This window comes from Salvelinus fontinalis, chromosome 3 (genome assembly GCF_029448725.1).
Source record: "Salvelinus fontinalis isolate EN_2023a chromosome 3, ASM2944872v1, whole genome shotgun sequence".
Classification (NCBI taxonomy): Eukaryota; Metazoa; Chordata; class Actinopteri; order Salmoniformes; family Salmonidae; genus Salvelinus; species Salvelinus fontinalis.
The window spans coordinates 24,486,068-24,503,865 of record NC_074667.1 but is presented as its reverse complement, the minus strand read 5'-3'; the positions used below and the strand labels follow the sequence as shown (position 1 = coordinate 24,503,865).

General features: G+C 49.2%; 1 protein-coding gene across 2 annotated transcripts in view; it reads right to left on the bottom strand.

Annotated features, from left to right (window-relative positions):
- Nucleotides 1-17,798, bottom strand: part of LOC129841537 (plexin-A1-like) — a 253,451-nt gene that overhangs the window by 141,322 nt on the left and 94,331 nt on the right. For both annotated transcript variants that reach the window (XM_055909850.1, XM_055909860.1), the window contains exon 4: nucleotides 1,100-1,240. In XM_055909850.1, coding sequence (XP_055765825.1) covers nucleotides 1,100-1,240 — 141 coding nt within the window. The remainder of the gene's footprint in view (nucleotides 1-1,099; nucleotides 1,241-17,798) is intronic.

Genomic DNA, 17,798 nt, shown 5'->3' with positions numbered 1-17,798 from the left:
GACGCCAATGCTCCCCACAGTTGTGTCAAGTTGGCTGGATGTCCTTTGAGTGGTGGACCCTTCTTGATACACACGAGAAACGGTTGAGCGTGAAAACCCCAGCAGCGTTGCAGTTCTTGACACAAACCGGGGAGCCTGGCACCTACTACCAGACCCCGTTCAAAAGGCACTTGAATCTTTTGTCTTGCCGATTCACCCTCTGAATGGCACACACACACAGTCCATTCCTCAATTGGCTCAAGGCTTAAATCCTTCTTTAACTCGTCTCCTAACCTCCATCTACACTGATTGAAGTGGATTTAACAAGTGACATCAATAAGGGATCATAGCTTTCACCTGGTCAGTCTGTCATGGAAAGAGCAGGTGTTCCTAATGTTTTGTCCAAGGCATAGTTGTTCACCCACCGCCTACGGAGAAACGGTCACACCGTATTCTCAAAATGGACACACAGACGCCTTTTCACTGTCCTCTTTCTCAATCCCTCTCCGTCCCCCTCCACCTCTCCCACTCCCCCTCTCCCTTTCTCCCTCTACTAATGAGTGGTAAAGGGGGTGTCAGCTGCATCATTAGAAGCCAACACAGGCGACCCGCAGCCAGAACTTCAAAGCCGTACACGGCCGAGACAGTGGTGAGGTTGTTAATGAACAGGTCCCCACATGGAATACACCTGACCTTTGCCCATTCCCCTGGTGAGTGTGTGTGCCTTGGTCGGCAGGGGGGGGGGGGGGGGGAGTGAGGGGGAGGGGAATTGCGGGGACTCAAGCCAGACAGACAGATGTAATTGCAGGTTACGGGAGGGTTGTGTGTGTCTAAGGTAATGAGGCATCATTAGCCCCCCCCGCTGACACCTGCCGCCTTTCTTCAGACCTGCTGTCTGAGGGAGTGTGTGTGATGTGTCCCTACACGTGTGTGTGTGTGTGTGTGTGTGTGTGTGTGTGTGTGTGTGTGTGTGTGTGTGTGTGTGTGTGTGTGTGTGTGTGTGTGTGTGTGTGTGTTGATGAGCGCGCCAATGTGTACTCGTGCATGCGGGGCATATTTGTGTGTTTGTATGCATACCCGTGTTCACGCATGTGTGTGTGTGTGTATATATATATCTTACCTGTTTGTCGGAGAGTGTGTAGATATGCTGCATGTCCGGGGAGAAGAGCAGGTCTCGGAGGATGGGGCTGGAGCCGTCACTCACCACCACGTTCTCATAGAGCAGAGCTGGACCCGTGGGACTCACCGAATTCACCAGGATCTAGACAGAGAGACCGAGACAACAGGTGAGATGACTGCATTCCGTTGCCTGGCAAAATAAGTGAAAAGGCGCCAGCGACCAAAAAACAGGTAAAAATGCAAGGCCTGATGGGAGGGTAAAGACAAGTGGCTCCAACTTTCGAGATCTGTCTGTGTGTGTAGCTGTGTCTCCGTCTGTCTGTGCGCGTGCGTGTCTGTCAGCGCATGTCTGTGACTGTGCACATTAAGACTGCTCTGCAATCTCATCTGGGAGACGGGAGGCAGCAGCCACATTTTCAGCAAAACTATGAGAGAGAGCGAGGCTGGCTGACAAGGCCTTGATAAAGCAACGGGCACCCAAAGAAATATGAACATTATTAAGGGGATAATGGAACAATGAACAAAGGATACATTTCATTTAGTTTGCTGTCGCATCTCATCTCGTACACAAATGAACGTGCGCACACCCACACATCCACCTGGTCCTAGGTGTAAGAAAGGTGTGCGCACACAGGAGACAACAAACACAGCACATCGACACAAACCGTAGCACACACACACTTTTGTTTACTTTTTTATTTTATTACACACACTTTTGTTGTTTACTTTTTTTATTACACACACACACAGGGAGAGAATGAAGACAGAGTGCTGCGAGGAGCAGTGGGGAAATTGTTTGTTTTCTCGCTATCTGCTCACAGCGTGAAGGTCGGAGACGGGTCATCTTTCTCTCCCTCTCTCATTCTATCATTCTCTCCACCCCACTCTCTCTCTCCGACTCAGACACACACACATTTTCAGCATCTGCCTCGTCCATCTCTCCCTCGGCTCTCAGTGACACCACTCCAATATACTGGCTAATTATAAAGCTAGAGCTAACCACAGGCACCTCTCTCTACCCAGAGAGATTGGAGATTCACAACGAGACCAAATACAGAGGCCACAGTGTGTGTGTGTGTGTGTGTGTGTGTGTGTGTGTGTGTGTGTGTGTGTGTGTGTGTGTGTGTGTGTGTGTGTGTGTGTGTGTGTGTGTGTGTGTGTCCGTGTGTGTGTCCGTGTGTGTGTCCGTGTGTCCGTGTGTCCGTGTGTCCGTGTGTCCGTGTGTCCGTGTGTCCGTGTGTCCGTGTGTCCGTGTGGTTGGTGTGTCCGTGTGGTTGGTGTGTCCGTGTGGTTGGTGTGTCCGTGTGGTTGGTGTGTCCGTGTGGTTGGTGTGTGTGTGTGTGTGTGTGTGTGTGTGTGTGTGTGTGTGTGTGTGTGCATATCTGTGTCTCCAAATCTTGGAATGGAATATGGACCAGGGCGAAGACCATCAAAACACAACTTAATTTACATTTCCCCAACTGGCAACTGCTCTGGAGCAAGCCAGTCAGCCAGCCAGCCGGTCAGACAGTGCCAGCCTGTCAGACAGTGCCAGCCTGCCAGACAGCCAGACAGTGCCAGCCTGCCAGACAGCCAGACAGTGCCAACCTGCCAGACAGCCAGACAGTGCCAACCTGTCAGACTGCCAGACAGTGCCAACCTGTCAGACTGCCAGACAGTGCCAACCTGTCAGACAGCCAGACAGCCAGCCAGCCTGTCAGACAGCCAGCCAGCCTGTCAGACAGCGCCAGCCTGTCAGACAGCGCCAGCCTGTCAGACAGCGCCAGCCTGTCAGACAGCGCCAACCTGTCAGACAGTACCAACCTGTCAGACAGTACCAACCTGTCAGACAGTGCCAACCTGTCAGACAGCCAGTCAGCCAGCCTGTCAGACAGCCAGCCAGCCTGTCAGACAGCCAGCCAGCCTGTCAGACAGCCAGACAGTGCCAACCTGTCAGACAGCGCCAACCTGTCAGACTGTCAGACAGCCAGCCTGTCAGACAGCTAGCCTGTCAGACAGCCAGACAGTGCCAACCTGTCAGACAGCGCCAACCTGTCAGACAGCCAGCCTACAGTTGATATTGCACTCAGTACTGCACAGACATTACACCCTCACCCACTACTACTAGGCGGGAAGGTTCAGGTGACTGGGGTTCGGCATCTCCGGTCGTGGAGGGCCTCCACAGAGTGTGCAACGCCGGGCTGGAACACAAGTCCGGAGGTCTTAGAAACAGCTGTACAAGGAAAGTCGCTGTACAACGTTGACTCCTGAGAAGTGAACCCGAGTTGAGCGCAGCGCAGTTTACCAGACCCGGATCAAACATCGCCAACTTCAAATATTCCCCCGTTTGTGCGGAGTACAATTATGCACATCGTGTCCTCAATAGATTCATGAATCGATGAGTAGCACGGTCGTTGCAGGATCAGGATATTGTCAACAAGAGTGTGTTTGTGTGCGAGAGGAAAAGAGAGATCGTCTCCGCCAGCAATTGCCCGAGTACGCCCCGTCACACTGAATCCCTGCTCTTCAAAATCAATCCACTCAACGACAGCAAAACGAGTGAAGGAAGGAGGGATAGAACGAGAGGGAGGGAAAAGGGGGAGTTTGAAACATAAGCAATGTTTGGCTAATTGAATCAAACCAAGCTATTCTCCGGATGAGACACAGAGGGAATCTAATCATAGCCGTGGTGAGGGGAGAGACACGTTTAGCGCGGCTGATGGGTTTTAACCAGGGCAGGGCGGCTGATGGGTTTTAACCAGGGCAGGGCGGCTGATGGGTTTTAACCAGGGCAGGGCGGCTGATGGGTTTTAACCAGGGCAGCGCGGCTGATGGGTTTTAACCAGGGCAGCGCGGCTGATGGGTTTTAACCAGGGCAGCGCGGCTGATGGGTTTTAACCAGGGCAGGGCGGCTGATGGGTTTTAACCAGGGCAGGGCGGCTGATGGGTTTTAACCAGGGCAGGGCGGCTGATGGGTTTTAACCAGGGCAGGGCGGCTGATGGGTTTTAACCAGGGCAGGGCGGCGATCGATACAGCGGCCATCATGCAACGAGGAGACAGTCGATAACTATCGCTATGGTTTTTCCATTGTGTCTTTTCCTTTCTAGTAGTGTCTGTTGGTTTCAGTAAAATAGTTAAATAAAGGTAAACATACATATATATATATATATATAGTGAGCGAAAGAGAGCAAGGTAGAGCTGGGTAGAGCGAGAGATGGGGGTAGAGCGAGAGAGGGGGGGGTAGAGCGAGAGAGGGGGGGGTAGAGCGAGAGAGGGGGGGTAGAGCGAGAGAGAGGGGGTAGAGCGAGAGAGAGGGGGTAGAGCGAGAGAGAGGGGGTAGAGCGAGAGAGAGGGGGTAGAGCGAGAGAGAGGGGGTAGAGCGAGAGAGAGGGGGTAGAGCGAGAGAGAGGGGGTAGAGCGAGAGAGAGGGGGGTAGAGCGAGAGAGAGGGGGGTAGAGCGAGAGAGGTAGAGCGGGGTAGAGCGAGGTAGAGCGGGGTAGAGCGAGAGGGGGGGGGGTAGAGCGAGAGAGGGGGGGTAGAGCGAGAGGGGGGGTAGAGCGAGAGAGAGGGGGTAGAGCGAGAGAGAGGGGGTAGAGCGAGAGAGATGGGTAGAGCGAGAGAGAGGGGGGTAGAGCGAGAGAGAGGGGGGTAGAGCGAGAGAGAGGGGGTAGAGCGAGAGAGAGGGGGTAGAGCGAGAGAGAGGGGGTAGAGCGAGAGAGGGGGGTAGAGCGAGAGAGAGGGGGTAGAGCGAGAGAGAAGAGCGAGAGAGGGGGGGGTAGAGCGAGAGAGGGGGGGTAGAGCGAGAGAGAGAGAGGTAGAGCGGGGTAGAGCGAGGTAGAGCTGGGTAGAACGAGAGATGGGGTAGAGCGAGAGAGGGGGGTAGAGCGAGAGAGGGGGGGGTAGAGCGAGAGAGGGGGGTAGAGCGAGAGAGAGAGAGGTAGAGCGGGGTAGAGCGAGGTAGAGCTGGGTAGAGCGAGAGATGGGGTAGAGCGAGAGATGGGGTAGAGCGAGAGAGGGGGGTAGAGCGAGAGAGGGGGGTAGAGCGAGAGAGGGGGGTAGAGCGAGAGAGGGGGGTAGAGCGAGAGAGGGGGGTAGAGCGAGAGAGGGGGGTAGAGCGAGAGAGGGGGTAGAGCTGGGTAGAGCGAGAGATGGGGTAGAGCGAGGTAGAGCGAGAGATGGGGTAGAGCGAGAGAGGGGGGGTAGAGCGAGAGAGGGGGGTAGAGCGAGAGAGGGGGGTAGAGCGAGAGAGGGGGGTAGAGCGAGAGAGGGGGGTAGAGCGAGAGAGGGGGGTAGAGCGAGAGAGGGGGTAGAGCTGGGTAGAGCGAGAGATGGGGTAGAGCTGGGTAGAGCGAGAGATGGGGTAGAGCGAGGTAGAGCGGGGTAGAGCTGGGTAGAGCGAGAGAGAGGGGGTAGAGCGAGAGAAAGGGGGTAGAGCGAGAGAGAGGTGGGGTAGAGCGAGAGAGAGAGGGGGTAGAGCGAGAGAGAGAGGGGGTAGAGCGAGAGAGGGGGGGTAGAGCGAGAGAGAGGGGGTAGAGCGAGAGAGAGGGGGGGTAGAGCGAGAGAGAGAGAGGTAGAGCGGGGTAGAGCGAGGTAGAGCTGGGTAGAGCGAGAGATGGGGTAGAGCGAGAGAGGGGGGTAGAGCGAGATAGAGAGAGATAAACAGGAGAGGCAGAGAGAGTGATGCAAAGAGATGAACATGCCACTAGCAAAGAGCTGAACATGCCACTAGCAAAGAGATGAACATGCCACTAGCAAAGAGATGAACATGCCACCAGCAAAGAGATGAACATGCCACCAGCAAAGAGATGAGCATGCCACTAGTTGGGCAGATGAACAACTTCATTGGGTATCAGCAATGATTGCCAGCCATCGTTTTGGGCATGCCTCGAAAGGACAAGCAAAAACAAATATCACCTATTGATTCCATTGGCTCTCTGTCTAGACAGTGTACAAGACACTTATCCGAGGTGTCTGAACATCAATCCCAAATACACGTTTCCATCCTCACCCTCCTCGTTATGTCCCTTCAAACACACCAGGTAGGACTAGATAAACAGAGTGGAGTAGTGAGACCTTATCACTGCACCACATGATATAAGCGAATTTGGTGACCACCTGGGGGTGCGTCGCAATAGTCTAAAGGGGCTCCCTTTCTCTCCTACCCTTTTTTCCCTCTCTTATTCAATCTTCCCGAAACCTTGAACTTTGAACTGTGAAGTTTATCTTCAAGTGAGCTCTTGGCCATTAAATCTTAAAACATGTTTTTTTGGGGAGTACAAAATAGAAAGCAGGTATTCTTTCTGCCTATTTTTTAATCCCGGCAACTGGGAAATAATGGATGTGACAGAGTCTGTAAGTGGATGACTCACACTTTGTAACTTCACCCAGAGAATTTGACTGTACAGTGCGGTAGCTTGCCAAGCATAAGACCAACTATAGCGACACTAGGGGTGCCTGCATCCCAAGTCGCACCCTATTCCCTGTGTAGTGCACTACTTTTGACCAGGGCAATGGTGCCCTATTTAGGGAATAGGGTGCCATTTGGCATGTACAGTAGGGCCAGCTTTCCCTGCACTCAGGTGGCAGGTTCTTTATATTTAAAACACACCGCCTAGCTACAGCTCCACGGGGCTGCTCCCACACGCCACTGAGACATCTGCTACTTGTGCTATGACATGACCGTGTCTGTGCGTGTCCTCAGTCCTTCAAATCAAACTTTATTCGCCACATGCGCCGAATACAACAGGTAGTGAAAAGCTTACTTAACCAACAACGCAGTTCAGGAAAAAAAAGTGTCAAGAAAGTATTTACTAAAATAAAGTAAAAAAGAAAGAAAATACAAGAAAAAGAAAAAAAGGGGAATAATTAAGGAGAAACAATAAAATAACAATAGCCAGGCTATATACAGGGGGTACCGGTACAGAGTCAATGTGAGGGGGAACTGGTTAGTCGAGGTAACTGAGGTAATATGTACACGTAGGTAGAGGTAAAAAGTGCATGGATAATAAACAGAGTAGCAGCAGTGTAAAAATGGGGGATGGTGGGGGGACAATGCAAATAGTCCCGGTGGCCATTTGATTAGCTGTTTAGGAGTCTTATGGCTTGGGGGTAGAACCTGTTAAGAAGCCTTTTGGACCTCGACTTGGCGCTCTGGTAGCGCGTGCCTTGCTATGGGGCTGCTGACAGGACAGTCTGGCTCTCTTCAGGTGGAGCTGCATGGCGTCCCAAACAACTTTGATGTTACAAAAGGAGGTGGGGTAGGGGGTGACATTCCACCATATGTGAGGAAGCTTGTGAATCACACACACAGACACACCTCTCGCCCACCCGCCCACAAACCTTCAGATCCCTTCTCCTATAGTCTTCTGACTGGATCAGACTCTTCACATAACTAGGTCTGCTATGCATAATGGAAACTCTGGCACATTCCACCCTTTGATGTTCGGGGAGAGTGGGGGAGGGTGGGGGGTGGGGCTCCCCACATTGAAGCGGAGATTTGACACGACCCGCTTTGAATGGAACAATGGAGACTGAGTGAGGAGAGGAAAGAAGCAATGAAGAGGTGGTGGAGGGAGTGAATGGCAGACTGCTGGCAGTACTAGTCCCCTGTACAAGAGGGGAGAGGTTGACTGACGGCGGGCGTGTGTCCTCGAAAGGGAGACAAGGAGGTGTGGAAAGGAGGCCATCGCAGAGCATTGGGACACAGCCCATAATGAAACGGAGATGTGCATTTAGGAACTTAACTGTGAACAGGCGAGGGAAGGGAGAAGGGAGAGGAAGAAGGAGATACGGGTATAAAAAAAAAAAATAAAAAAAAAAAAACTTTTGTCTCACGTGTCTCTCTCCCTCTCTCTCATCTAGTCTGTTTATCTCCCATCACTCACTCTTTACCTTTCCCTAAGTGATGAAGTCAAACAGATAGTTTAATTCCTAGCATCCAGTCTCACTCAGGGGCTTCGTAGAACCGCAGCACAGCAAGGACACAGTAAACACATCACTCACTTAGGTGGCAGAACACTCTGTAGCCATAACAGCCCTAATAAAAGTGTGTGTGTGTGTGTGTGTGTGTGTGTGTGTGTGTGTGTGTGTGTGTGTGTGTGTGTGTGTGTGTATGTTCTTAGAACTAAGCAAGACAGCAAAGAGAGAGTATAGAGACAAGAAAAATGTTATTTTAACCTTTACAGATATTGTCCTAAGCTAAAAGGTCAACGGAACTGCACAATTGTCTATTTAATAGACCTATAGTGCTAGCGTTGAGGCACTTAGGCTAGAGAGTGCACCCTGAGCAATCACACAGACTCAAGCGCCACACATTGAGAGACGCTGGTACATATGTGGTAAAGCACTCTGCGGTAATTTCTGCCTCCAGGTTCAAATGAATGTTATGTTACGAGGAATTCTGGCCTGAGACGCTTGAAGTTGCATTTATTGGTCGAAGTGAGCATTTTTTTTGCAGTCTCGTCCACTCTTTCCCATCTTGCGCTCTTATTTTCCCTCTCCCTCCCTCCCTCCATCTCTACGCAGCTCCCTCTCTCTTTGTCAGGGTAAGATCTTGGCTCTTCTCTGCATATAATGGCTTGAAGACAAGAGCAGATGCGGCATTATGGATGAGCAACCTCCATGGTCATGCTTTTCAAAATATCAGGTAGCAGTGGGAAGGCAGGAGGCATAGAGTTAGAGCTAGCAACCAAAAGGTTGCTATTTCGAATCTCTGAGTCGAATAGGTAAAAAGGAAATCTGTCGATCTGCCCTTGAGCAAGGCACTTGACCCTAAGCTCCATTCAATAATGATAAATAACAGATGACACAGATGCTAAGCTACAGGACTGTTTTGCTAGCACAGACTGGAATATGTTCCGGGATACCTCAGATGGCATTGAGGAGTACACCACATCAGTCACTGGCTTCATCAATAAGTGCATCGATGACGTCGTCCCCACAGTGACCGTACGTACATATCCCAACCAGAAGCCATGGATTTACAGGCAACATCCAAACTGAGCTAAAGGCTAGAGCTGCCACTTTCAAGGAGCGGGACTCTAACCCGGAAGCTTATAAGAAACCCGCTATGCCCTCCGACGAACCAACAAACAGGCAAAGCATCAATACAGGACTAAGATTGCACGCTTGTATGCATGCTTCGAGGCAAGCAACACTGAAGAATGCATGAGAGTATCAGCTGGTCAGACGACTGCGTGATCACGCTCTCCATAGCCGATGTGAGTAACATTCATTCACAAGCCGCAGGGCCAGACGGATTACCAGGACGTGTACCGCGAGCATGCACTGACCCAACTGGCAAGTGTCTTCACTGACATGTTCAACCTCTCCCTGTCGGAGTCTGTAATACCAACATGTTTCAAGCAGACCACCATAGTCCCTGTGCCCAAGAACACCAATGTAAACTGCCTAAATGACTACAGACCCGTAGCACACACGAATGTAGCCATGAAGTGCTTTGAAAGGCTGGTTATGGCTCACATCAACATCATTATCCCAGAAACCCTAGACCCACTCCAATTTGCATACCGCCGCAACAGATCCACAGAAGACCCAATCTCTATTGCACGCCACACTGCCCTTTCCCACCTGGACAAAAGGAACACCTACGTGAGAATGCTGTTCATTGACTACAGCTCAATGTTCAACACCATAGTACTCTCAAAGCTCATCACTAAGCTAAGGACCCTGGGACTAAACACCTCCCTCTGTAACTGGATCCTGGACTTCCTGATGGGCCGCCCCCAGGTGGGAAGGGTACGTAACGACATCTGCCATGCTGATCCTCAACAGTGGAGCCCCTCAGGGGTGCGTGCTCAGTCCCCTCCTGTACTCCCTGTCCAAACATGACTGCATTGCCAAGCATGACTCCAACACCATTATTCAGTTTGCTGACGACACAACAGTGGTATGCCTGATCACCGACAACGATGAGACAGCCTATAGGGAAGAGGTCAGAGACCTGGATGTGCGGTGACAGGATAACAAATCAAAGCAAATGTCTACCCTTTTGCAATTATGTTAGTACAGCTGAAAACTTTTGAGCTGATTAAAGATGCAATAAAACTGTCCCTATTTAGACTAGTTGACTATCTGGAACATCAGCATTTGTGGGTTCGATTACAGGCTCAAAATGGCCAGAAACAAAAGTACTTTCTTCTGAAACTCGTCAGTCTACTCTTGTTCTGAGAAATGAAGGCTATTCCATGCGAGAAATTGCCAAGAAACTGAAGATCTCATACAACGCTGTGTACTACTCCCTTCAGAGAACAGCGCAAACTGGCCCTAACCAGAATAGAAAGAGGAGTGGGAGGCCCCGGTACACAACTGAGCAAGAGGACAAGTACATTAGTGTGTCTAGTTTGAGAAACAGACGGCTCACAAGTCCTCAACTGGCAGCTTCATTAAACAGTACCTGCAAAACACCAGTCTCAATGTCAACAGTGAAGAAGCGACTCAGTATTCTGCGCCCGCACATTGACTCTGTACCGGTACCCCCTGTATATAGCCTCGCTACTGTTATTTTACAGTTGCTCTTTATTTGTTGTTATTTTTTTATTTATTCATTGTTTACTTCAGTTTATTTCAGTAAATACTTATTTTTTCCTTTAAACTGCATTGTTGGTTAAGGACTTGTAAGTACGCATTTCACTGTATTCGGATCAGGTGACAAATAAAATGTGATTCCATTTTTAATAATGCTGGTGCCATGCTGTGACCCCAGTCACCGAGGTTGTCTCAGAGGGAGTGGGATATGCAAAGAAGACAATATTACACTTCACCACACACTGTACAGGTTACACACATACCCCATATTGGACCTTTGATATCATTTCACTTATTTCAGCATATAGATTGGACACCTAAACCAGAGTTGACATTCTGCTATAAAAAAAATCATAATAATTAAAAACAGGAAGCAGCAACAGTATGATTTTTAGGAAAATAATATGTAACTTAACACAATTTTTCACCAGAATACACTTAAAACTACTGAATGAGCCCAAAAACGTGCAGATTTTTTGATTTTGATGATATTAGTGAAATCGTGAAAACGATACCAGTGTGTACTCGATCTGTCCGTTCTACACGATGCTGCTAGTCTGTCTGTGTTACACTGAGCTGACTGATGAGGTTGTTGAGCCATCACAGACAGAGACACAGAAACAGAGAGAAACACACACACACACAGAGAGAGACAGAGACACAGAGAGATGTATAGTGTCGTGTTTATAGGGGGCTCACTGTACATCAAAAATGTCCTCACTTATCTACACCCAACACCCGCGTGAAGAGGGTGACTGCGCACACACACGTGATGCGTATCACCCACACAAACGTGTTCACACACACACACACACACACATAAATATGCACATACACATTCTATCATGTATATGGCCATGGCCTTTCACATCCAATAGCAGCCCAGTGGTAGTTGCAGAGGCACAGTAACATAGCTAGAGCCTGGCTCTTAAAGGCCACATTAACACATCAGACCACACTTTAAACTGGACATATTACACCCCCCCCCCCCCCCCAATCGTTTCAGCGGCAAAAGAAAACTATCCATCAACGTTCTGTTATTTTTAATCTGCATGTTCCCCCATAACCATCTCTTCATTCCCAGTCCATCTCTCCTTCCCCCTCCTCTGCATCCCTTGCTCGGAAATTAAATGCCCCCGTCGCCACCGACAAGAGTGAGTCGCTTGGCGCGGCGCCCGCGCGACATTTCACCCCCCCCCCCCCCCCCCCCCCCCCAAAAAATCTCTAAATCCCGCTAACTCAATCATCGACAAGCTGCACACACATGGCGGGGGAGGCGGGGGGAGATGGGATTTTAAAGAGGTGCTTTACAAAGCATCATTTTTTTAAGCGCAGCCAAAAAGGAAGTCCAGCACACATACAGAATACATTGTCTCTAGATTGGTGCACATTCAATATTTTCCTTAAATGACAGAACATGCACATGTACTGTAAGGATGGCTAGCATGGAAAACCAGTAGATGCTATGCTAGCAGCAGGCGGGGGTCCCATAGAGAGTTAGTGGATGCTATGCTAGCAGCTAGCTAGGCTACTATAGAGAACCGTTGGGTTCTATGCTAGCAACTAGGCTAGCTGGGCTACCATGGGGAACCAGCGGGTACTATTGCTAGCTGGTCTGGGTGCTAGGCTATGTGGCCTTATCAGTCAGGAAGAGAAACTATAACAATGCAGATTAGGCAGAGCAGCAGAGGCAATGAGGGGAGACTACAAAAACACCGCTGTTTACATTTGCACCGATAGAGAGAAGACACACACACACACACACACACACACACACACACACACACATAGAGGTTTGGCACCGCTCGCTGTGTGTGTGATTGTGCGCATGCATGTGTGAGAGGGAAAACAAGACTTGACAATCCACATCAAATCTAAATCTTGACTACTTTCCATCAACTGCACACCAACACATATGGAATGGCATGAATGACTCCCACAGGCTCCACTTTTCCCGGAATTCGAAGGGATTCCTGGGGAAATCATATGGAGGTAGTGGAAGAAAAGCAAAGAGGAACAGGACGGGGGAAAAAGGAATGGGAGATAAATCCAACATTGTTTACTGTGTCTCACTCTGTTACTGAAGCATACCAAGCCAAGTGGGCTGAGCCAGGCCAAAACCACACCTCAGCGTGCACCGTGCCAAACCAACTCTTGCCACCTCTCACTCTCCCCCTGCTCGGTCTTTTTTCTTCCCTCCCCTACGCATCTTTCTGGCCTTCTCCTCGCTCCCTCCTTTGTTTCCGCTCTCCTTCACCCTCCTCATCCACTACATTTGCCACTCTCCCTCTTCCTTTCACTCCCTCCCACTCCCTCTCCTCCAAGACTTCTCCAATAAATCTTTCCCTCCCTCAGTCTTCCAGAAACACGGGGGAAGTGGGGATAATCCCGGGGCAGTCGGAAAACCATGGCTGTGAAAAACAGAGTGAGCGAGACAGGGAGAGAGTGAGGAGATGAAAAATAACGAGAGCAGCTGAACCAGAGAGAGAGAGGGAGAGAGACAGAAACAGAGACAAACACAGAGAGAGACAAACACAGAGAGAGACAGAGACAGAGACAGAGACAGAGACAGAGACAGAGAGAGAGACAGAGAGAGAGACAGAGAGAGACAGAGAGAGACAGAGAGAGACAGAGAGAGACAGAGAGAGACAGAGAGAGACAGAGAGAGACAGAGAGAGACAGAGAGACAGAGAGACAGAGAGAGAGAGACAGAGAGAGACAGAGAGAGAGAGAGAGAGAGAGACAGAGAGAGAGACAGAGAGAGAGACAGAGAGAGAGACAGAGAGAGAGACAGAGAGAGAGACAGAGAGAGAGACAGAGAGAGAGACAGAGAGAGAGAGGTGGATAACTGTGTGCCATGTTCTGTCGCGACGAGAGAGCAAAACCAGACAGTGTGGGTTTCCTAACATAGACCCAAAACACACAGAAGCCACCACAACAATGTCAACGTTTTACGGGGACTTTTAGAAATAACGTTTTCCGTTGCTAGGCATACACAAAGTGGTAGTAGTACGTGTTCTGCCAGTGGTTTCGTTCATGCTGTGTATGGGTATGTGTGTGTGTGTGTGTGTGTGCGTTGAACCAACTCAACCCATTTACCTCCATCCACCAACCAATCGACTGTATAAATGACCGAGCTACGCCATCCCTCTCAAACACACACACACACACCTAATCAATCAATCACTTAAGCAGCAGGCATCCATTTCATTTGACACACAGTTGGAACCTGATCAGGGCTCTACAGTATCTAAGCCAAGCTGCCCAGCCCATTCTTCTGCCTGCCCTAGGGACTGATTCCTCTCTATATTCATTTCTCTCTCACTCTCTACATACCTGCTAGCCCAAGGCTCTGGTGAAATGGAATGATCATGAAGACTGTATCCTACCGAAGGTTACAATCCAGACACTTTTGGCGTGTAAGGCCAAGGGGGTGAAGTAGAGGCAGCAAGATGGAGCAGGATGGAGGAGGTGTGTGTGTGTGTGTGCACAACATTCTAACCACAATGTGTGTGTGTGTGTGTGCTCAATAAATCACTTGGTGTGTGTGTGTGTGAGTGAGCGTCTGCGTGCGTGCATGATTTACATGTGTGCATGTATCGTGTGTGTGTGTTACGGTCATCGTGTGGGCGTGCGTCGAATGTGTGTGTGTGCACTGCCGACTCAGCAGAGAAAGTTGTAGGCAGTATTAAGCTGGGCCAGATGGGGCGTTCGAGTATTCCAGAAGGTTCCGGCTGGAATGGGATGGTATTTCACCCTGGGATGGGTCACAGAAACCCATGGAGACACATTACTGACATGACGTGTGTGTGTGTGTGCACATGATTTATGTGCGTGTTAGTAAATGGTGTGCATAGCGAGCCTTTTGTGTGTGTGTATATATATATATATATACACACAGTGGGGCAAAAAAGTATTTAGTCAGCCACCAATTGTGCAAGTTCTCCCACTTAAAAAGATGAGAGAGGCCTGTAATTTTCATCATAGGTACACTTCAACTATGACACTTAAACAACACAATGTAACTCCAAGTCAATCACACTTCTGTGAAATCAAACTGTCCACTTAGGAAGCAACACTGATTGACAATACATTTCACATGCTGTTGTGCAAATGGAATAGACAAAAGGTGGAGATTATAGGCAATTAGCAAGACACCCCCAATAAAGGAGTAATTCTGCAGGTGGTGACCACAGACCACAAACCAAACTAAAACAAAAGCAACGAAAACAAAGTATTAATTTGCTCTAATACCGAGGACGTGGTAACGACAAGGCTTTCCTCTCTATAGAGGAATGAATCAGTCAATAGGACAGGCTGGGAGAATATCAGACAATCACTTTGGTGAAAGGTGTTATGAAGTGACTTTCAAGCTGTGTGTGTGTGTGTGTGTGTGTTCATATCAAAGCACACATTTTAGAGACCATTGGTCACCAACCTGTCAATTGCGAATGAATTTCTAAATCGGTCACCAAACATCTCTGTAAAAAAAACAACGATAAAGCCTTGCGTTCCTCTTTTTTGTATTCGTTTCGCGCTGTTGGCGGTCGGTGCGCTTGATTCAGCAGCCATAGCGACGGGAAGGCAAAGTGTTCCCATTTTATGCGTCTGAAGGGAGAACTCCACCTACCCGGTAGGCCCAGAGATCAAATCAAGTGTACCGTTTAGGCCTACCGCTAACCAATCAGATCAAAACGCTGTGTCGGAGTTTCCTCAAGTCACAGGATGTAAAAAGAACCCGGGCGCACTGCAAAGTTGATAGTGAGATTTCAAAAACGTTTAAAACCACGACTAGAGCGAGACTTAACGGATACAGCAAAGAGCAGCTGTTTTTAGGAGTAAGTTCATGCTTAAGTTGTTACTCGGCACTGTCAACACATTGTTCAATGCTTTATAAGCCATGAAATGCACGTTCTCCCTATTTCCACTCCCACTACAACCAGCACTGCAACTGCAATAAACGAGTAACAAAGTGATAAGCTTACGCTGTTATTATTAGCGGTGTCTTTGTCAATATCAATGAATATTTCCACTTTCTCTGGTCATGGGAGTAACAACATGAATTGGTGCACGAGGCAGAAATAATGCAGTGCGACTTGAGTTTCGCCATCAGCTGGAAGACCGTGTCCCCTTTTCTCAGCGGAGGGAGGGAGAGCGGAGGGACGGTGTGAGAGGCAGCCTCCCTACTGCTCCCTCCCTCAGACTGACCGTCAGATGCAGGACATCAGTCCAGTAAAAATATATATATATTATCTTTTTTAATAAGAATTATGTCCACTCAGCTGTGCCTCATCAAATGATCTATTACGGGCGTGATCATACACCTCCAATGTTTTTAATAGAATTTCAAAAATGGTCTGAGAAGAACAACATAGGCAGGGCAATTCAAGCATTTAGCCTGCCGCACAAACATCATTGGTACAGAACTGTTTTTAAATAGGTTAATGTTGCATAAGCTTGCGTTATTTTGGCGACCACTGCTGTAGAGGGATGAAAAAGAGAAATATGTGTGTTTTGCACTGTTACACACACACACACACAATCAGTCTTGTAAATTCCTGGAAACTACTATTTATTTTCCAAATGACCATTCACGTATGTTATCCAAGCATGGAAAAAGGCCACAGCATGCTCTTTAGCCAGACGCCCACCCAACAATCCAAGCCTCCCCAGGTGAGCCCTCCACCCGCTCTTCCGAGTTTTGGCAGCCCTTGCCTGGCAGAGCAGCTGGAGGAAAGTCCCTGGCTTGGGCCCGGGCCTAGTGCCTGTAACCCTATCCTGCCGCTGGCAAGTAACACACTACCGTGGCCACAGCCATTTCTATGACAAGAGGAGTGACTTCCCTTCTCAGTCCCTCCCCAACTCATCTCTTCATCTTTCTCAACTCCTCCACACAATGTTATGTTCTCTCTCTCTCTGCATGTCATGTTCTCTCTCTCCCACTCCTTCTCCCTCCCCTAACAGACCAGAGGGAGAACCTTGGCTGTTGCTCACCAAATAAAGTTAACATGGCTCAGGGTTGTGCCAAAGGACATGGACAGGGGAGGGAACGAGGGATAGGGGAGAGCGAGGGGGGGGTGCAGGGCGAGTGAAAGGAGGAGAGCGAGAGATGGGGGTGGAGGGAGAGTGAGAGGTAAGGGACAGGGAGAGGGAGGCAAAGAGAGAGAAAGTGGGACAGGGGCACGAGCCAGGGAGGCAGTCAAGCGAGCCACCCAGAAAAAACCTCTCGGAGCTGACATGAGAATTGGCTGCCTCTCACAGATTGAATAGTAGTAGAGAGGGGAAGGGAGAAAGAAAGAGGGAAGAACACAAGTCTGCCCAGAGGAAGGTAGGAGAAATCCATCTGAAGTGATCGAGTGTCAGAGAAAAGTCGGAAAAAGGCATCCGTCTTATCGCTCTGTTGTGTGAATGTTAAAGAGAGGGAAAGCTGTGAGGGAGAGAGACTACTGCATCACCTTTAGGAAACACAAAGCAAAATGCAGGGCTATCTGGCCATAAATTTACAGTACACCACGGCAAACTATTTGACCATGGTTACTGATCAAAACAATAGGGGGGAGGAAAGAGAGAGAGAGAGTGCGAGATAACTCCCCCAATAAAAACAAATCCTAGAAATAGTGAAAGAGGATAATGAATCTAATTTTCTCCTGAAGGCTCTACTGGGAAAGCCATCGGTTTAACGTCAGATGGACCTGGGTAAGCCATCGATGGCCGGGCCAAGCCCCATGGGATCCCCATGGACCCTATTACTGACTTACTAAAATGATGTGTGGAGGTTTTAGGAGCATGTGTGGAGGTTTTAGGAGCGTGTGTGTGGAGGTTTTAGGAGTGTGTGTGGAGGTTTTAGGAGTGTGTGTGGAGGTTTTAGGAGTGTGTGTGGAGGTTTTAGGAGTGTGTGTGGAGGTTTTAGGTGTGTGTGTGGAGGTTTTAGGAGTGTGTGTGGAGGTTTTAGGTGTGTGTGTGTGTGTGTGTGTGTGTGTGTGTGTGTGTGTGTGTGTGTGTGTGTGTGTGTGTGTGTGTGTGTGTGTGTGTGTGTGTGTGTGTGTGTGTGTGTTACATGGGGAAATTTAGAGGACGTGTGACTGACACACACTATTAGAAACAAGACTTTTATGTCATCTAAAATTATCTTGACGCGTAAACAACATGCTGAAAGGGCAAAGACACAGGAAGT